The sequence below is a fragment of the Peromyscus eremicus genome, chromosome 1, assembly GCF_949786415.1.
Source record: "Peromyscus eremicus chromosome 1, PerEre_H2_v1, whole genome shotgun sequence".
Taxonomy (NCBI): Eukaryota; Metazoa; Chordata; class Mammalia; order Rodentia; family Cricetidae; genus Peromyscus; species Peromyscus eremicus.
Window position 1 is genome coordinate 25,914,438 of NC_081416.1, and position 22,561 is coordinate 25,936,998.

At 38.0% G+C, this 22,561-nt stretch overlaps 1 protein-coding gene across 2 annotated transcripts in view; it reads right to left on the reverse strand.

The window, feature by feature from the left end:
• Hectd2 (HECT domain E3 ubiquitin protein ligase 2) overlaps positions 1–22,561 on the reverse strand; it is a 79,421-nt gene that overhangs the window by 18,677 nt on the left and 38,183 nt on the right. For both annotated transcript variants that reach the window (XM_059258782.1, XM_059258783.1), the window contains exons 4-11: positions 22,326–22,428; positions 18,569–18,658; positions 16,992–17,056; positions 7,999–8,044; positions 6,054–6,163; positions 4,314–4,462; positions 3,617–3,740; positions 1,181–1,277 (exon numbers count right to left, since the gene is read on the reverse strand). In XM_059258782.1, the coding sequence (XP_059114765.1) occupies positions 1,181–1,277; positions 3,617–3,740; positions 4,314–4,462; positions 6,054–6,163; positions 7,999–8,044; positions 16,992–17,056; positions 18,569–18,658; positions 22,326–22,428 (784 nt within the window). The remainder of the gene's footprint in view (positions 1–1,180; positions 1,278–3,616; positions 3,741–4,313; positions 4,463–6,053; positions 6,164–7,998; positions 8,045–16,991; positions 17,057–18,568; positions 18,659–22,325; positions 22,429–22,561) is intronic.

Here is a 22,561-nt window from a genome sequence, read left to right on the forward strand (position 1 = left end):
CTTCCTCCCTCCTGTGTTCTGCTGCTCTCCTTTCCAGTACAAGAAATGCAGCCCAGCAGACACCTGATTCCTTAAGCATGAGTGGTAGGGATTACTAGAGAAATCTGGATAAACTAGCCCTCTCTATTTTACTTAAAACTATAAGAAACCACAGAGCCGAAGTGAAAAAAAACTTAAAAAAAGACACATGACACAGAAATGCAACTAAGCCAAAATGCCAGATGACTAGCTATAGAGATTAACCCTTGAGCCAGGATCTGGTGCTGAGCACACCCAATTAAACTCATTCTTCAGGGGCAGTGTGGCTTTGGAATTCTTTTTGAAGCCATAGGCAATACAATTTCTTCTAATATTCTCATACTCAATGCAAGCTATTTTTGAAGTTTATCAAGCACCAAAACCTTTGTCCCTGTCTGTGACAGAAAAAAAAATATCTGGGAACTAAATTGCTGAATAAACTATTATTTTTATATTTTGAAATATCATAATTTATACTTTGTTTTTAAACTCTGGAACAAGACATGGAAATAATTTCTATCCACTCTGTTCTTCTTTCTATTTTAAGAAGACCACAGCTAAGCTTTTCTCTCATTTTAAAAGTATATATAATCTTGTTACACAGTAGGAGCTTGAGATGTACAAGTGTGTAGGTGAGTAGTCTGGGCTCTTCCTGGGCCATACTGAACACAGTGGTAGGCTCTACAGTTTTTCGAAAGTCTGTCCTATTTTTTGTGGGTTTCTCATGTACTGAGAAGCAATTTCCTCCGAGACATATACTCAGCGTTATATCATCTAATGTCTTGGTTGTTTCTGTTTTCATCAACTCCAGAGAATGCTATAGTGTGAATGATTTGTGTTAAGGCCCTCCTGGTCTCACCATGGTTTTCAGTGATACTTCTCTGGCTATGTGGAACAGGAACTCTATAGAAAATAGATTCCAATAAGCTCCTCAAATTGGAGTCTATCAGAAACATTCCTGCTGTATTTATAATACAGTCAGAAGCTGACTAGATGAGTGTTCTACCTCTCATACTGTGAACAGGGTTACCTTGTAGGGGTAATAACAAATTATATTTTTAACAATTCCTGATTACACTAAAACAATCACAAGACATTTAACTTATTTATTATTTACTATATTGATTACAGTCGGCATAAATAGGTTTCGTAGCTGGCTTACCCTTGCGATGCTTATCATCTGTTGTTCTGAGTCTCTCTGAATAATGATTTTTTTTGCAGCTATAGAAATAACGAATGGGTACTGACAGAAGGAAAACCTGCTCAACAAGCGAAAACAGAAAAAGCAAAATGGTGCATTTTTAGCAAAATTACACTAAGGGAATCTAAGGTACCCTTCTTGTAATATAAAACATTACTTTTGTATGGTGTTTTACCATTTACAAAAGATTTTATGCGCATGACTTTATATCCACAAGTCTATGAAAAATGTATCATTCCTAGAAGTGCAGCACCTTCTTTCTCCATAGGAAACCACAGCTAACTTTCTAAATATGTGCTCGTCATTTACATTATTCACACAAATCATTTCCATTTTCATAGTCACCTACATTATCATCTGTGAAAAACATGGCCAACAGCAGGATCAGGAGGCAAGAGTGTTGATGGTAGAGAAGCAGGACAGAATATTTACATGTTCAAATGAATATCAAATATTCAAGGACTATTTCTGATGTGTAGACATCAGAAATGAGGAAATATAGCAATAATTATAGCATACAAAAAGCAGCCATAAATTTAAGAGCAACATAATAAGAAGTTAGAAAAATGTCAGTAGTACTATATTTAATGGTATAAAAATATGAAATGCATGTACTTATAAAGACATAACACTGTTATCAAAGTGTATGGAAATAACTTGGCTCCCAGATCAGAGTTAAGTCTTACACTGTGTATGAAAGCCACAAAGTACACAGACAGAAATGATGTGGAAAGAATGAACACAGCAGCAGTGACACTTTGGGGGTCAGACTCCCATCAGAAGGGGCTGCAGTGTGGGACGGGGAAGAGCTCAGTGGTAGAAGTAACTACAAGGAATCCATCCATTTTAGCCGTACTCCATCTGAACAGAGGAGGTGGTATATTTGTGGCCACTGGTTGCAAAGAAGACACAAGAAAGAAGAGACAGCCTGCTGTGCTAAACACTAGACAGCTTCTACTCTGATTCAAAACTGATAATGAACACAACTTGCTCAGTACTAGTAATAATAACAGCAATAATAGTAGTAAGTGAATAACTAAGCTAACTCAAAGTTTGGAAATAAAAGAAAATGCAATGAAATTAAAAAGGATATATGTTGGTTTCATTATATACTTTAAAACAGTGCTTCTCAGCCTTTGTCATTTTGGTACACAGAAAACATACCATGTGCATGGAGTACCCAGATAAACACCCCATGGTCAGTAGTGACTTGCCCTGAGGTCCAGATCCCATTCTAGATTCCAGCTGACTGCCAGTGGCAGATGGGATCAACTGGATCACCTGTGGAGCACACTGTTGGTACGCTGCCCTGCCACTGGAAGAAGCTCTGTATTAAAAGCTGTCAATGAAACAGTGCAACTCTTAATTGTTTTATGGCTACAATTATATTAAAATAGAAGCAAAGTATCTTTGTAAAAGAAACTCTACCAGGAAAATATTCCTCAGATTAACTACAGTCTTTAGAAAAGTTGTTTTCCAGTTTGACTGTACATGTGTGCACTGAGATTTGATCATAGGGTCCTTATAAATTTTAGGCCAATTCTGGTAGAATTCCTGGAAAGTTTAACCAATCCATGTGTTTATCTGGGTTCTCTGGGCTATTTATATCTACAATTACATCTCTTCAACTCCTTAAGAAAAAAGAAATCTTCTGGATATCTCATGTTTGGAGAACACTTTTTTGGGATAGGATCGATAATTTAATCCAACTGTGGATTAAAACGTATAGAGTATTCAAGAATTTTGCAAAGCATTTTGAAAATCTGTTGCATTAAATAAACCGTGAAGCGTTTTTCTCTGAAATATCTATTCTTTCTATAAATAATTCACAACCACTATTTGGGTGCAGATTAAGGGAGAAGGAATGAACGTATATTAAGTGGCCATATGTGTGTGACAATGAATTAGATTAAGCACTGGTACACTTTGGCCTCTAAGACAAGATGGCTTATCACCAGTCTTTGTGAAGTAGTCTGGAACATTCACAGCCACTCATTTACATACTGTTTAGGGCTTTTTCATGCTAAAATAGCAATATGTATTGTTGGCCGACTGAAAATATTTATTTTCTAGTCCTTCAGGGAAAAAAATACGCAAGTTGCCCTTGTGGTAGACAGCACACAAAATACTAAGCTCCGGAAAAACCACGTACCTAGGGAAGAACCTTGCTGTTCTTGAAAACACGTTATTAACTAAAACAAAACTATATTAACATGTGTATAAACTCAAAATATAGCAAAAGTAAAACCTTTTGATAGACACAATGACATTTTAAAGCTATGTATCTAAATAATATATATTTCTATGTACAGGAATTATATTATTCGTAATATAAACTTAAAATCCAGTTATTATTTTAAATACCATTTTGTTAGGTAGATGAGCTGTTGATCATACCTGTGAGAATTCCCAAAGCTCTGCCAAGTATGATACTCTTCCATGAGATCAATGTGATCCAAGGTAGAATTATAGAAATCAGTATAAGGAATAAGGGGAGGCTGAATCAAATTATTGGCAGTATCTGTGAAGATAAATTCTCATATAGTGCTCTTTTCCAACATGTATGTGATACATTATAATAATAAGCACACTATTTAGTATCCACTGGCTATCTTTAACCTAAACTCCTGTTTTAAATAATTGCAGTTCCAATGAAAAAGGCCATTTTTAAACACTGGTCAAATGCAGCTATTTTTTACTTAAAAAAAAAAAAAAACACTTGTGATGAGGATCATAAAAATATTTAGAGAAGAGTGCAGGTGGTCACCCACTCATCACTTCTCCCCAGTGTTTTCTCTTGTAGGGTTCCTCTATAATTAGTAGAGTTCATGTTTTCTCAGGAGTTAGTACTTAGTGGATCATATGTACTTAAGACCATAATATATTGCAGAAACAATGCTTTTCCCATAAATCTAATTTATAAATTAAAAAATTATATACTGTAAAATTCATAAACAAAACAGAAAATGAATTTTCTTCTTCAAAATAATGCTTTAAAAGTTAAAGATCCTTCTTTAATGCTCAGAGGTCCTTAAGGTCTGACTCTGCTACTTCTCAAGAGACAAGTGAGGGTGTGAGAAGACCTGAAACCTACTGAGTAAAGCCAGTACTTTGGAGGCTGATGGGATCCACCAGGAACACTTCGTCAGAGGTGGAAACTCTTCAGGCTTTGCCGGAAACAGGCGTAAAGACACAAACTGCAACAATCTCTCTACCAGTTGCTTGAATTTCTTCTGGGATAATCTGGCAAAGATTGTGAAATAATTCCAATCAAAATTTTCATTTCTTATTTTGTCAAAATATTTGTTAGAGATCAAACTACATCCTATACACACAGAATATAGACTATTCATTCTCTCAAATTGTATTTATTAAGTTGACAACATTTCAAAAGATAAGAAACTCTACCATGAATACTGCTTCTCATGTAAGAAATAAACACCAAAATTACTGTAGTGTCATTAATACAACTGTAAGGTTTTCAGTGTTTAGTCAGTTTCATTATTCACAGATCCTGTACTTGCAGACTAACCTGTATGCTAACATGTATTTCTTACCCCACAGGTCAGCACTGTGCTTTCATGGCTGTTTGTGGACATTAAACAAAGGGGAGAAGGCTGAGTCGTTCGGCATGCACGAATGAGGGTCAGCAAGGCAGCACTTTAACGCTTCTATCAGTTCTCACACCAGAAGCAAGTGTCCCTTTTAAAGTCTAATGACATGTTTTCCATATTTTTGTGCTTTTTTTTTTTGATGATTCTGTTATTTCAAAAAATGGCCCTCCAAGCAGGCATGGCGATATATACCTGTAATCCCTAGGATTGGGAGGCTGAGACTGGAGGATTGTGAGTTAGAGGTCCATTGGGATATATGGTAAGCTCTAGGCCAGCCTCAGGTACAGAGTGAGAGCCTGTCTCGAAAACCAAAAGCAAAACTCCAAATCCTACAATGTAATAATTAAGTGCTGACCAGTTCCGATGAACAAGAAGGATGTGGTGTGCTGTATAGAGAAAATGTGTGTGTGACACCTGTACTGGCATGCTTTATAGTACAACTGTCATGATCTCAACTTAACCAATCAACTTACATGGAATGAAGTCAAGTATAGCACTCACAAAGCAGATGCTTGGTGAGCAGACAGGACTGTCTCAGAGGCTCCTAATAAACCATCCATGAGCAAAGGCTCAGTGACGTCAGCCAGTTCATCACTGACGGTGACTTTGTAAACTCAACTAGTGTGAATTATGAGAACTGACAGCATCGCAATTTTTTTTTTTCGAGACAGGGTTTCTCTGCGTAGCAACAACATCTAAATTTTATTTTGGAAATATTTTGCCCTTTTGGTTTTTACCCATCATAGAGAAAAGTCTGTTAACTGTAAATCCAGTTCTGGGGGAAGAAGCTATGTGCTTTTCAATCTGGTATTTTTAATGAGGCAAAGAGAAAGTATCACATTTATAATAAGATGTGTGAATAAACAGAGAGGAAATAAAAAGATACACAATAAAACAATGGCTGAGCAAATCAGTTGAAATGTATAAAAAACCCAGAAATGTGCTATATAAAAATTGTAAGTGATAGATATTTTCAACAATTTTCACAAAAACATGGTTACTTAGATTAAAAATAGATTTTTATGTGTATCTTTTATGTATTACTAGAGTATACATTTTATAACTGGCTTTTGAAGCATTTCAAAGTATAAACATCATTCCTAAAAATCTTTAAAACATTCAAATATGGTAAAGGTTTACAGTAGTTTATCATAAAATTAATAATATCACATTTAAAACTGAGAGACTATGAAACTTCTTAGTATTGCAGAATGGTTTACTTTTTAAGCCAGTGAACTAGGAAATGATGGTCAGCTTCCACTAAGGTAGCTATCTGTCGTAGCAAATGAGCATAGATGACGTATGTAGATGTGATATTAAATTGAGGATTCTGAAAAAGACATTAAAGATAACTGTGTTAAAATTGTGTTGACAAGGAAAACCATAAAGCTTAATGAGTTTTAAGTGGCAAATTCAGGAAGCTACATTTGAGCTCCTGCAGTTCTGACTACTTATTTAAGCAAGGCTTCTGCCGCAGTACAGTGCACAGGCTTTGGCGGTACGGCAGCTCTGGGTCTGAGGGTTGATCCTATCATACATTAGCTGTGTGCTATCAGGCGTGGGTGTGAGACTTTCACTCTCAATTCCCTCAGCTGTAAAATGGACATGATATCTACCTAAGAGTTGTTCTGAGTTTTCAAAAAGAAAACATACATAAAGCACTTAGGTTCATCTTTCATGAATACTGACTGGCAATCACTATTATCCAATTAAATAACAAGAACATAATATGGGTTTTCTGGATTGAAAAAAAAAAGGAAAAACAGGTAAATGCTAGTTGTAAAACTTTGCACTGGGAAACGAATCAGCTGTGTATGTCACAAAGAATAAGTCTTAATGTTAAAGGACAGAAAGAATACTCACAACTAAGCAAAACCCATACTTATCTTTCAAAAGGCTGATGCTCTATGACAATGTACATCTCAGAAATGTCTCAAAGTCACTATTATTAACAATCAGGTGCTGGATGGAGAGGTGGCCTGGTGGTTTAGAGTGCCTGCTGCCCTTCCAGAGGACTTGAGTTTGGTTTTAGAACCCAGAACTGTGTGCAATGCTAGTTCCAGGGCATGCGACTAGCCTTCACGGGCACTCCACCCATGTAGCACGCACACACACACACACACACACACACACACACACACACACACACATACACCACACACACATAAAAAGTAAAAGTAAATTTCTAAAAACTAATCCAACTGTGATAATGGTCAAAAAGAGAACACTGTTTTTTTAAAACTAACTGACAAGCAGGAGTGAAATCAGGGCGCTGAGCACTTATTCCAGCCACTGCTCTGGGAAAGGGGATGAGTGAGCAGAGCTCACAGCTGACTACGATGTTCTCTAAGATAAGGGGATGAGTGAGCAGAATTCACAGCTGACTATGATGTCCTCTAAGATAGTCAGCTTCATGGTGTCATTTTGTAGCCTTTCTCTCTCTGCATGTTTCTGTTCTTCTTCTAGTTTTGACGCTTTTCTTATTTGTTTCCTTTATCTTTCTTCGTCATTCTCCCCCTTTATGCTTTTTTGTTTTTTCTTTTGTTTCCCATGTTTCTTTTATTGAACATGATACTGGTAATACCACAATACTGAAATTAAATGCTATAGCTTAATATTTTTACATTTGAATGAATTACTATACATGAACAACTTGGTAAATTATAAAGAATGATACAAATGTGTTAAATAAGATAATATAGTTTTTCAAAAATAATTAAAAATGAAAATTTGCTCTTTATATTTTTGAATCTGCATCTCTCTCATGAGGAAGCAAGTATCATTTTGCTATAACAAATAGTAACAACTTTTATGTTTTTATCAGAATTCTAATGAACATTATTGAAAACTATGGACAAGTTAGAAACTGAGCAAAAGGGAAAATTCTGTAGCCTGTCCCAGTTAGTTCAAAGGAAAGTGTTTGAGTGGAGAGGGACGTACATCCATTCTGTTTGTTCCCAAACACTGTGGAAGGTAAGCAAGAAGTCACTTATAATTTAATCCCTCATATAACTTAGCTTCTGAGTGTTTGTTACAATGTTAGTCTTTGGGTTACAAGTAACTATTACTCTAAATAGCATTAATATGATTGTCAAGTAACAGTTATCTGCTATCATTTAATTTGCACATGCAGACTGACATATAAATTCAATAATTCTCACTTACCTGTAACAGTATAAAATATGCTCTAAGATCATCTTTTGTTCGTGGGCTGAAAAAGGAACATGCATGATTGATTACAGATAAGTGTTTAATTTCATAGTATCTAACAAAAACATGACCATTACATATGTTTGTAAAAACCGAGAAGCCAAAATGAACTTCAATTTACATGCATTATTTTTATTGAGATAGTAGCACATCTCTAGTATAGCGGGAAAACAGTTGGCTGGGTCTGAGTACCACTTAAAGCCCAAGTTCCTCAGGAAAGCTACAGCATTTTAAGGTAAAAGACTAACTACAGAAATAGTTAAAATTCTAATAAATAATCAGCAATTTAAAAATGTATTTTGTTTAACATGGATTATTTTTACTTAATATCTATCTATGCATTAAAGAAAGAAAATGTGCTTCTGCTTATAATCCACTCCGGAAGTGACAGAGATGTCTGTAAACTGCAACAAGCAGGCTAATGGTGGGTCCACACCTCTCCTGCTCCTCCAGATCCAATCCCCGAGTCTCATTTTGAGCTCTGCAGCAGAGAACCTCCCTGTCCTTTCTGACCCCACCCCCAATGAATCACAATCTCCTTCAACCCCCCTTTCCCCAACTCATCCCAGTATCCCAGCCTCTAACATCAGCAGGCATTCCCTGGGAACACACCAGCTGAACAGGCCAGGGAAACAGGTCCACAGAAACTTTCCTACTAGGCAATACAGTCATTACACTCTCTAGGTAGAGGGTCTCAAATGACCCTTTCACAGGGGTCTCTAGGTAAAGGGTCTCAAATGACCCTTTCACAGGGGTTGCATAACAGATACTCTGCATATCAGATATTTAATTATGATTCATAACAGTAGCAAAATTACAGTTATAAAGTAGCAATGAAAATAATTTTATGGTTGAGGGTCACCACAACGTGAGGAACTGTATTAAAGGGTCACAGCATTAGGAAGGCTGAGAATCACCGACCTAGACCTGTAATCATTCCAATCCCAGATGCCTAGAAGCCAACATAAAAACACCATCAATAATAACCAGGGCAATATGTCTCAATTAGAGCTCAGCTATCTTACCATATCAGGCCCTGAATTTGCCAACACAGCTGAAGCATAAGAAAAAGATTCCAAAACTGTCTATATGAAGATGATAGGGTTATTTAAAGAGGAAATTAATAAATCCATAAAAGAAATCCAGGAAAACACAAACAAACTGTAAGGAAATGAATCAGTTATTTAAAGAAATCCATGAAAACACAAACAGCGGAAGGAAATGAATAAAATTCTTAAATATCTGAAAACAGAAATAGAATCAATAAAGAAAACCCAAACTGAGGGAATTCTGGAAGTGAAAAAATTTAGGAATTCAAAAAGGAACTACAGAGGCAAGCTTCGCCAACAGAATGTAAGAGATGGAAGAAAGAATCTTGGGTATTTAAGGTACAATAGAAAAAAATGAAAACATCAGTCAAAGAAAATGTTAAATCTAAACAAAACAAAACAAAACAAAAACTCCTTTCCAGGAAGTCTGTGACATTATGAAAAGACCAAACATAAGAATAATAGGAATAAAAGGAGAATTCCAGCTCAAAGGCCCAGAAAATATTTTTTAACAAAATCATAGAAGAAACAATTCCTAACCTGAAGAAGGAGATGCCTATAAAGGAACAAGAAGCATACAGAACACCAAATAGATTAGACCAAAAAAGAAAGTCCCCTCAGCACATAATAATCAAAACATTAAATACACAGAACAAAGAAAGAATATTAAAAGCAAGGGAAAAAAGACCAAGTAACATTTAGAGGCAAACCTACTAGAATTATACCCGATTTTTCAATGGAGTCTCTAAAAACCAGAAGGGTCTGAACAGATGTGCTGCATACTCTAAGAGAACCACAGATGCCAGCCCAGACTACTACACCCAGTAAAACTTTCAGTCACCATAGATGGAAAAAAAAATAAGATATTTCATGACAAAGTCAAATTTAAGCAACATTTACCTACAAATCCAGTTCTACAGAGTGTGCTAGAAAGAAAACTCCAACCTAAGGCAGATAACTGCAACCATGAAAACAGGGATTAAATAATCCCAGACAACCAAAATCAAAAGAAGGGATGCACGTACACACACACAACCGCCAATAATAATAACAAAATAACAGAAATCAACAATCCTGGTCATAGATATCTGTCAATATCAATGGTCCACAATCCCTCGGTTAAAACAAAAAAAAAACAAAAAAAAAAAACAAAAAAAACCCAGACTAACAGAATGTATGCAAAAATAGGACCCATCCTTTTGCTGCATCTGAGAAACATACCTCAACATCAAAGGTAGACATTACTTCAAATAGAGTTGAAAAAAGATATTCCAAGCAAATGGGCCTAAGAAACAAGCTGGTGTAGCCATTCTAATATCTAACAAAATAGACTTCAGACCAAAAATAATTAGAAGAGATAGAGAAAGACATTACATAGTCATTAAAGGAAAAAGCCAATAAGATATTTTAATTCTTAACATCTATGCCCCAAACACAAGGGCACACATTTGTAAAAGAAACACCGCTGGGCGGTGGTGGCGCACGCCTTTAATCCCAGCACTCGGGAGGCAGAGCCAGGAGGATCTCTGTGAGTTCGAGGCCAGCCTGGGCTACCAAGTGAGTTCCAGGAAAGGCGCAAAACTACACAGAGAAACCCTGCCTCGAAAAACCGGAAAAAAAAAAAAAAAAAAAAAAGAAACACCATAGCTTAAATCACATATTGACTCACACACTGATAGTAGGAGACTTCAATACCCTACTCTCACCAATAGACAGACCATCTAGACAGAAACTAAACAGAGAAATGCTAGAGCTAACAAATGTTATAAACCAAATGGACATAACATTATTTATAGAACTTTTCGCCCAAACACAAAAGAATACACCTTTTTCTCAGCACTTCACAGAACCTTTACCAAAACTGACCACATACTCAACAAATATAAAAAAAAATTAAAATAATCCCTTGCATCCTATCAGACCACCACAGAATAAAGCTGGATATCAACAACAGAAGGAACAGCAAGCTTACAAACTCATGGAAACTGAACAAATCTCTGCTGAATGAAAAAATAGATTAAGATGGAAAAAAAGAAGGAAATGAAAGACTTTTTAGAATTGAATGAAAATGAATATATATCATATCAAACAAAAGGGAAACAATGAAAGTAGTTCTAATAGGCAAGTTCACAGCACTAAGTGCCTACATAGAAAACAAAAACTGGAAAGATCTCAAACTAGCAACTTAACAGCACACCTGAAAGCTCTAGATCCAAAATAAGAAATCACACCCAAAAAGAGTAAATGGCAAGAAACAATCAAACTCAGGGCAGAAATCAACAAAATAGAAACAAAGAGAACAATATACAGAATCAATGAAACAAAGAGTTGGTTCTTTGAGAAAATCAGTATGATTGACAAGCCCTTATTCAAATTAACCAAAATGTGCAGAGAAAAGATTCAAATTAACAAGATCAGAAATGAAAAGGGAGACATAACAAGAGATACCAAGGAAATCTAGAGAATCATAAGGACATACTTTAAAAACTTGTACTCCATCAAATTGGAAAATTTAAAAGAAATGGATAATTTTCTCAATAGGAACCACTTACCAAGGTTAAGTAAATATCAGATAAGCAATTTAAACAGACCTATAAACCCTAGTGAAATAGAAGCAGTCATTAAGTCTTCCAACCAAAAAAAGCTCAGGGCCAGATGGTTTTTAGTGCAGAATTCTACCAGACATTCAAAGAAGAGTTAACGCCAATACCCTCAAATTATTTCACAAAACAGAAACAGAAGGAACATTTCTCAGTTCATTCTATAAGGTCAAAGTCACTCTAATACCCAGAACACACAAAGACCCAACAAAGAAAGAAAATTACAGACCAATTTCCCTTATGAACATAGATGCAAAAACACTCAATAAAATACTAGCAAAGCAAATCCAGGAACACATCAAAAAGACCGTTCACCATGATCAAGTAGGCTTCATCCCAGAGATGCAGGAATGGTTCAACATATGAAAAATCTGTCAATGTAATCCACCACATAAACAAACTGAAAGACAAAAACCACGTGATCATCTCATTAGCTGCTAAGAAAGCCTCTAACAAAACCCAATACACCTCTCATGATAAAAGTTCTGGAGAGATTAGGGATACAAGGGACACACCTAGATACAATAAAGGCAGTTTACATCAAGCCCATAGCCAACACTGACTTAAATGGAGAGAAACTCAAATCCACTAAAATCAGCAACAAGACAAGTTTGTACACTCTCTCTGTACCTACAGTACTTGATATCTTAACTAGAGCAGTAAGATAACTGAAGGAGATCACGGGGATACAAACTGGAAAGGAAGAACTCAAAATATCTTTATTTGCAGGTGATATCATAAGTAATATCATAAGTGATCCTAAAAGTTCCACCAGGGAACTCCTACAGCTAATAAACACTTTCAGCAAAGTAGCTGGAGACAAAATTAATGCACAAAAGTCAGTAGCCTTCCTATATACAAATGACAAACAGTTTGAGAAAGAAATCAGGGAAACAACACTTTTCACAATAGCCTCAAATAATATAAAATATCTTGGGGGGAGCTCTAACCAAGCAAGAGAAAGACTTGTATGATAAAAATCTTCAAGTCTTTGAAGAAAAAAAATGAAGAAAATATCAGAAGATGGAAAGATGTCTCATGCTCATGGATTGGTAAGTAAAAAATGGCCATTCTACCAAAAGCAATATATAAATTCAAAGCAATCCCCATCAAAATTCCAGTACAATTCTTCACGAAAGGACAATTCTCTACTTCATATGGAAACACAAACAAAACAAAACAAAACAAAACAAGGATAGTTTTAACAATCCCAAACAATAAAAGAACTGCAGGAGGTCTCACCATTCCTGATCTCAAGTTATACTACAAAGCTATAGTAATAAAAATCTCATGGAATTGGCATTAAAAAGAGACATGTTAATCAATGGAACCAAATTTGAAGACCTAGACATAAATCTACACACCTATGGACATCTAATATTTGATAAAGAAGCCAGAAATACACACTGGAAAAAAGAGCATCTTCACCAAATGGTGCTGGTCAAATTCTGTGGCTGCATGTAGAAGAATGGAAATAGATCCACATTTAGTACCCTACACAAAACACAACTCCAAATGGATCAAAGACCTCAACATAAAATCAGGTACACTGAACCTAACAGAATTAAAAAAAAAAAAGTGGTTAGTATGCCAGACTTTGTCATCTCCCCAAGGGGAGGTCTTACCCTCTCTGAGGAGTGGATGGGGGGTGGGGTGGGATTAGGAGAGGCGGAGGAGGAAGGAGAAGGGGAGGGAGGGGGAACTGAGATTCGTATGTAAAATGAAAAAAAACCTTTTTAAAATAAATAATTTTTTTGTTTTGTTTTGTTTTTCGAGACAGTGTTTCTCTGTGTAGCTTTGTGCCTTCCCTGGAACTCACTTGGTAGCCCAGGCTGTCCTCAAACTCACAGAGATCTGCCTGGCTCTGCCTCCCGAGTGCTGGGATTAAAGGTGTGCACCACCACCGACCGGGCTGGAGGGATAGCTCAGCCGTTAAAGGCTAGGCTCACAACCAAAAATAAATAAATATTTAAAAAAAAAAAAAAAGAATAGAAAGTGGGGAATGGCCTTGAACTTCCTGGTACAAGAGAAGACTTCCTGAACAAAACACTGATCGCACAGGCATTTAAGATCAAGGACTAATAAATAGGATCTCATGAAATGGAAAAGTTTCTATATGGCAAAGGACATCGTCATTGAGATAAAGTGGTAGTCTACAGAATAGGAAAAATTTTTTACTAACTCCACTTTCAATAGAGGGCTAATATCCAAAATATATAAAGAACTAAAGAAAACTGCTATATAAAAACAAACGACCCAACTAAAAATGGAGTACAGACCTAAACAGAATTATTGATAGAGGAAACTCAAGTGGCTGAGAAATACTTAAAGAAATGCTCAATATCCTTAGTCACTAGGGAAAAGCAAATGAAAACTCCTTTGAGATTTCATTTTACACCTGTCAGAAAGGCTAAGATCAATAACACAAGTGAGAGTTCAAGCTGGTGAGGATGTGGAGTAAGGAGAACACTCCTCCATTGCTGGTGGGAGTGCAAACTTATACAGCCACTATGGAAATCAGTATGACTGATGGGAATTGATCTACCTCAAGACCCAACTATACCACTCTTGGGCTTATAACCAAAGGATGCTTCATCCTACCACAGGGACACGTGCTCAGCCATGTTCATTGCTGCTGTATTGATAATAGCCAGAAACTGGAAACAACTTATATGCTCAACAGAAGAATGGATAAAGAAAATGTGGTACAGTTACACAATGGAATATTACTCAGCTATTTAAAAAAAGACATCATGAAATCTGCAGGCAAATGGATAGAACTGGGAAAAAAAAATCATCCTGAGTGAGGTAACCCAGACCCAGAAAGGTAAGTATGGCTTGTATTAGCTTGTATCTGGATATTATCCATTAAATAAATGATAACCAAGCTACAATCCATAGACTCAGAGAGGTTAGGTATAGAGGAAAGGACCAGGGGGACAGTCCATCTCCCTGGGAGGGGAAAATAGGATAGATTTAGGGGGGCTGGAGTGAGGGGAGGGGACGAGAACCGGAGGATCAGCTGGGAAGGGGGAAGGGTGATAAGGTTGAGAGAGGGAAGAAGGGGAGAGACAGCTAGAATTGAAGGGCACTTGAGGGGCAGTATGCAGTGGGAACTTCCTGTAATAGGAAGGTGATCCTAATGAAGTCTCTAAATAACGGGGGAGATGGAACTGCTACTGGCCACTTCCTGTCACTAAACAAAGCTCCAGTGCCAGAATGGGAGTGCATCTCATTTAATTGTCAGCTGAAAGGGTTCCATAAAAATTCCCAAACAACCCAAACTGTTTCCAGGACAACCGGTTGTTCTCCACAAACTGACAGCAAGACCCTACTGCTGAAGAAGATAACACCCACACAACCCACTGAACACTGAGAGACAGCTGGTACCTACATAGAACTGTTATTTCCATGTTCCAGTGTCTGTGACACTAGACGGTACTCTGCAGGCCACCAAAAGAGACACATAAACACCAACTCAACCACAGAGCCTTTGATCTACACTCTGTCCTGCCTGCCAAATATGCTAGGGCAATGGTGGCACACACCTCGTGGGAGTGACCACCTGATGTCGGATTTGACTTGAGGCCCACTCCATGAGATGGAACCCATACCTGACACTGGATGGGTGACCAACAACCATAGACTAAATAGTCCAGAGACCTAGAGTAAAACCAAATACAATTGGTCTTAAAAAAAAAAACAAAAAAGAACAATATATGACTCTTAATGATATTCTGCTATACTCATAGGTTGGTGCCTTATTCAGCCATCATCAGAGAAGCTTCCTTCTGCAGCAGATGGGAACAAATACAGAGACCCAGAGCCAGACACTACACACAGTGGGAGAGACCTTGGAACACAGTTCTAAACAAGATGTTTCCACCAAACCCCTCCCCTCAGAGTTCAGAGAACCCCATGGAAGAGGAGGCAGAAGGAGTGGAGGAGACAGAGGGGATGGAAGACACCAGAGGAACAAGGCCCTCTAAAACAACTGAGCAAAGGTCACAAGAATTCAGAGACTGAAGCAGCAATCACAGGGCCCACACGTTTCTGCACCAAGTCCTCTGTATACATAGTATAGCTTTCAGTTTAGTACTCTCATGATGAGTCCTGATGTGTAAAGGAGTGGGTCTCTGATTCTTGTGCCTTCTCTTTCTGCTCTTTGTTTTTCTATGGGTTTGGCTGGTCCAACCTCATATGATAGGTTTTGTTTTATCTATAATTATCTATAATAATAATTTTAGTTTGTTATATTTTGTTGTTATCTCCTAGAAGCCTGTTCTTTTCTAATGAGAGACAGAAAGGGTGTGGATCTGGATGGGAGAGGAGGTGGGGAGAAACTGGGAGGACTTGGCGGGGGTAACTGTATTCAGATTATATTGTATGTTTAATAAAAAGGGGAAAATAAATGTCTATAAACCAATTCACATCTACCTGCTAACTAAAAGAATTTTAGTTTGAACATCCTGAAAAATAGTATTTTTTTTCAGTGTTAATCTTGATTTTAACATTATCAGTTTTGTAAGAGATTTTTAGTCTCAAATCTAACCAATGTTTCTCACATGTTCTAGGTCTATAGTGCACTGCCACAGATGCACAGCAGGAGCCTTCTGGACATGAAATCCTATGTAATCCAAGATCCTGAACTGGATCCCAGGTTGAAGGCAGCACTTAGCTATCAAGGCTTCCGACGAGCGACTGCTGTAGGCTCAGGACTTGGGTTTTATCTACTGCTTTTGTCTCACGTCCTTACCATTCCCGGTGGACTCCATCAAACTAGCAGTGTCGTTTATGTTTACATGAACTAGTAGGCACAGGAAACAGAGTATCTACGAGCTTGTCTTCTGTTCTTGAGGATGTTTCTGTTGGCATGCTCAGGAAGTAGCCAAGGCCATTTGGCCTGAGGTGCTCACCTGAGTTTTCTGCTAAGTAAGACAAGTTTTCTTGAAGACTAGTAATTTATTTTCTGAGAAAGTTGTATTGGCAACCCAGAAGGCCAAGGCTACTGACTAGTACTCATCTTATATTTGCATAGCACTTATGCCTGCACACACAAACATTTACATACAGTTTTGAAAGATTCAGTGATTTTATTATGCTTATTTACAGATCCCAAGAAATCACAAATCTTGGTAAACTAAACAGCTTTGTTTCAAGTATTCTATGATCCTTTCTGATCCATGTCAATATTAAAACTCATCTAAGATACTTCCTAAGAGTAAAACATACCTATATTAAGGATACATGAGATACATATCTACATCATCTATACAGATTAAATACAAGTTACAATTACCCTTTCCATTCTCGTAACAGGCTGTTAATGATTCCCTTCAATACTGATTTCTGAATATCTTGAGGCTGGAGGCAAAAGAAAATAATAAGATATAATAATGGCTAAGATATTTTGTGATTTTATATTTATTTTATTTACAGATCTATCTGAATAATTACAAGCAGACTTAATGACTGTAGAATGGTACTAAGAGGAGTATCCATTTCACACCTGAGAGCTCCAGGGAGCACTAATGATGTAAATTATTGAGTTTGCTCTCTGGGATACATAGAGTACAATCTTCAGAAATATATATGGTGATCCTTTAATGACCAGCAATAGTTTTATGTAACTGAAAAACAATTTAATTTTCCTTTCCTTGAGAGGACAAAATCATGAACAGTATCGTGTTTACTAATTTAAAATGGCAGGCATATATTTTGGATATATATACATAGAATCAAATATACCTTTTTTGTGCCAAAGGTTTCAATACGTAATCCAGGCTGGCCCTGAACATCTGATCTTCCTCAGCTTCTTAAGTGCTGGGATTACAAGTATGCACAATTATACCTGCCTATTTGTGATGCATTTAATCCTAACAAGTTATGCTTGGTAATTTAGCAAGTGCAACCAAGTTATGTTCTATTAAAATTGCATTTTCTTCTGAGATTATAATAATCAACCTGTGGGCCATGATCCCTTTGGCAAACCTCTATCTCCAAAAATATTACATGATTCATAACAGTAGCAAAATTACAGTTATGAAGTAATGATGAAAATAATTTTATGGTTGGGGGTCACCACAACATGAGGAACTGTAGGGTCACAGAATAGGAAGGTTGAGAACCATTGGTATAGACCAATATCTCTCTTAAGCATAGATGTAAACACTCAACAAAATATTACAAATTGAGCCAAAAACATTAAAAGGATTATATATTATGGCCATGTAGGATTTATTCCAACTTTTCAAGGCTGGTTTGACCTTTGAAAATAAAAGTATATGATTAGTTACATTAACAAACTAAAGAAAATTCTTAATTTATACTCAAGACCTACTGACTCTGAGACAGTGTTAATAGCACTTCCTGTGATTGATTCAGAACTAAACTTTGTGAATCATACAAGTCACTTTTGCATGAGTTTAAAAAGTCTTTCTAGATACAGACTAGATACAGAAGTATTTTGTTTCATTCTCAGTTAATTAGGAAAAGAATGATCCAATTTTCTGGAAATTCCAATTCTATTTATCATAAAATTATATCTGAATTTCTACTGAATTTATGTTATAAAGTGGCTGCACTTGAAATAGAGGAGCTGAAGAGATGGCTCAGTGGTCAAGAACACCTGCTCCTTTCCCAAAGGAACTGAGTTCAATTCCCAGCACCCACACAGGAAGCTCATAACCTCTAATTCCAGCTCTAGGGGATTAGATGTGCTCTTTGGTCTCTGTGAGTACCCTTTCACACACAGCATACATTCACACAAACATACACACGAATTAAAAATAAATCTTTTTTAAAAAAATAAAAAAGAGTTGTACAATAAAGAACATAGAATTATACTACAGGAATATGTCCATTAACAATACTTACAGTGTTAAGTAAGGCATCGAATACAGCATTCACCAAATTAGTGTTAACCCCAGAGTCATCAATTGTATTAAATGAGGAAGTGGCATCTTTCTGCAAATTCAATTAAAGAATTAAATGTTTGGCAAATCATGGATTATTCTTAATAACATCTGAACCATACTTTTTTTTAATCTTAACTAATCTTATTGTCTGATGACCCCCAAAGAGTAAATGAGTGCATAAGAAAGGTTTTAATAATGTTTTTAAAACAGAAAAAAAATCAAACATTAATAATGGTGAAATAAATACAATATTTACTAAATCACAAATAGTATTTTGATACATATAGCAGTTTGAATGTGTTTGGCATCCATAAGCTTATAGGGAGTGGCACTATTAGGAGGTGTGGTCTTGTTGGAGGAGGCTGGATGACACACGCCTTTAATCCAGACCTTGAGGCTGGAGGGCACACTTTATCTGGGCCACACATCTGTTGGAAGTGTGTCATGGTGGGGGCGGGCTTTGAGGTCTTTTTTTCAAGCTTCACTCAGTGTGACAGTCAGTGACTTCTGTTGCCTGCAAGATGTAGGACACTCAGCTATTTCTCCAACACCATGCCCACCCGCATGCATGTTGCCATGCTCCCCGCCATGATAAACTGAACCTCTGAACTGTAAGCAAGCCTGTAAGGATTCGGTCCTTAATTACATCATCAGCCTGCAATGGCATCCCAGCCTAAAAAATGGGTGGGCCCTCTGTGCATCCCTCTCTTTCCTTTCTGCTCCTTCCTTCCATCTGTCCTCTCTCCCTCTCCCTCTCTCTCCCTCTCTCTCTCTCTCTCCCCCTCTCCCAATAAAGCTCTAAAAAGGAAACTATGGCTTGTGATTCTTCCGACCAGCACTCTCCTCTGCTGGCATGACCACCGCCCACAATGAGCAGTGCGCGTTTAACCAACATTGATGCCGTGACTCGGATACACCACCAAGCACCGAGGACCTGCTATGACCGCTGCCACCTGCCTGCCGCCTCCTCCCCCATCCAGTGAGATTGTGAGACTGTGAGTGCGTCCCTCGCCGCCTCCGCTGGACCCCCACACAGCTACCGCTGCCGTCACCACAGTGAGTCTGCCGTTCTCGCGGCTGTAGTCTGAGCTATATTCTTTGTGACGGACACCCTGGGGGTTGTCCTCGGGCTGTACTGGCAAGGGCAGGCACATTTTCATTCCTGATGAGGAAGTAAATAGTGTCTAGGGTTCAATGGTGGACCAACTACAGTACAGTCGGAGCCCTCACGATCCCTTGACGAAGAGGAATGGTGACTTGAACTGATTCATAGATCTTTCTCCACTCTTGGGGACGCCTGAGACTGTAGTCTGATCCCAGTTTGTTATTTTAATTTTTTATTTTTCTCTCTGGCTACAGCCATGAGACAAAGGGGCGGATACATTTGCCACCTACATTGGCGGATGGGGCGGGCACTGGTAAACCTGGCCACATAACAGCATAAACCTGGTCGCATAACAGTGTCTTGCGAACTTCTGCCAGCAAACGAGCAAATAATACGTTACTTTATCTCCAAGCTTTCTGCTAAAGCTCTGAACCCTTCTCCTTCTCCACTTCTGCGTCTGCCACATGCAACCTTTTCTGTCTGACTTCCGCCGGCAGTGGGTGGGCTCAAATGAGTGGGCTTGGGTGGTTTCTACAACTTACCCTAACTCACCTTAACTCCACCTACTCATTCTCAAACTGCCTTGAGAAGCACAGACAGGTCTGGAAGCAGCTAAGATCCATACAAATAAGTTTACAGTTGTCAGGATGGCTCTTAAGCCAAAAATCAACTTATAGCCTCAGACAAGTCTTCCAAAAGGATCGGTTTATAGTCTGCCTAATGGCAGATCTTCCAAAAGCTGTCCTTAAGCCATCAATTATCAAAAAAATTCAGGACATGGAGTAAAATCCGTCTCTTGTTCCCCAAACCTCCTAGACTAAAACTTAAGCATCTGGAGAGCAAGGCTCCTGACCCCACAGGCAAGAGAGTCATCTGTGACATTTAAGGTGTGCCAGGGAAAAGATAAAAGTCCGAAAACAAAATTGCCAAGTGCTGGCACTCGCTGACTCCCAAAAGCTGTTGGGTCCCTGTTTTAAGTGAGGAAAAGGCCACGGTCTAGCGAATGCCCTGCCAGGCCATCAACAGCCTTGTTAAAAGTGCCACCTAGAAAGATAACGAGTCAGCTGACTGCCCCCAGGTGCCAAGATGCATGAGTACATCAAGCTAAGACCTCCAGCAGACCTAGGCTTGGCGATGTAGCCAAGGCAGGGGACCCAGAATGCAGCAGGGAGCGATCTGTTTCTTTCCTTCTGGACACCAGAGCCACTGACTCAGTCCTGGGAGTTTTGGGATGTCACCTCTCCTTTATTGTCGGGTAGAGAGGACAGCGTTACCCATCTCACCAGATTTAATTGCACTTTCAGAGTTACTTAATGAAAAAAGTTTTCCACCTAAAATAAGAGCTCATTGCTTCACTCCAGATCCACTGCCTGTGTTTCTCACGTGCATACAGACAGGGCCCTGATCTTTGCCTTGTCCCTAATTCCAAAAAAATAAATTCTCATGCATCACAAGCTTTTCTCTTCCCAGTTCCCTGTTCTAACTCACTGTTCAGCCAATGATACAGAACCACCCAGAACCGGAGTCCAGAGATCAACAAGTAAGAAACTGTAACAGCTAAAGGTATTTACACCCCCAGATCCAAAAGCATCTAGGTGCTACAATAAAGACTTTAATGTAAACATCTATTACTGTGAGATGCTTTTAACAATTGATCACCTGTATCCTGGATGCCAAACTAGTGAAAAAACAAAAAAACAAAAAAACAAAAAAAAAAAAAACAGGTGCTTTAAAATAATCTGTCTCTGATAAAGCTTAACATGTTTCAAAATCCATAGGGACAGGCCAGATCTACCTCAGATAAATATCAACATAAAATAATAATGATTCTTTTCTCTCTAAGTTTTTTTTCTGTGTCACCAGCATCTTGTCAAACAAAAAGTTCCCAGCCACAGCCAAGAGGGATACATGTCTCCAGAGCAAACGGATGACAGACAGCATTCCACAACGCCTGTCTACCTCGGAAAACTCCCCTTCTCCATTCCCCCCAGAGCCAACCGATGTCCAAAAGTCAGCTGGAAGCAGTTTTTGAGAGGAACAACACTTCTAGTCCCAACTACCTGCTTTTTTTATAATAAGCGAAAGTCTGGGATGTAAGAATTCGGTCCTTAATTACATCATCAGCCTGCGACGGCGTCCCAGCCTAAAAAGCGGGTGGGCCCTCTGTGCGTCCCTCTCTTTCCTTTCTGCTCCTTCCTTCTGTCTGTTCTCTCTCTCTCTCTCTCTCTCTCTCTCTCTCTCTCTCTCTCTCTCTCCCTCTCCCTCTCCCTCTCCCTCTCCCTCTCCTTCTCCCTCTCCCCCCACCTCTCCCAATAAAGCTCTAAAAAGGTAACTATGGCTTGTGATTCTTCTGACCAGCACTCTCCTCCTCTGGCATGGCCACCGCAGGCGGTGGCCAGCCACGAGCAGCGTGCCATTTAACCAACAAAGCCCCCTCAATTAAATGTTTTCTTTATAAGAGTCTCCTCACAGCAATAAAAACCTAACTAAGACAATACATATAATTAAAAAACACTGTTTAAGTCAATACTAACTGTAAAATGAAGAATTCTTTTTTTTTTATTTAAGATTGTAAGCGAATGGAAAGTATCTTTTATATATTATTTAGTACCTTAAATGCAGCATTTAATTCTGGAAAGGAATCAAACGCTGTTATATAAAATGCATGTACTGTTTTCCAATTTCCTGTTGACTCAGCTTTTTCTAAATCTTCCCTAAAAAACAAAGCAAAACAAACAAAACCATATATTAACCATAAGTGGAGAGAAACATCATTCAGAAAAAACAGCATTTCTTTTTTAAAAAAAATGAGTGTCATTATACAATTTTAAGTAATGAAAACAACAC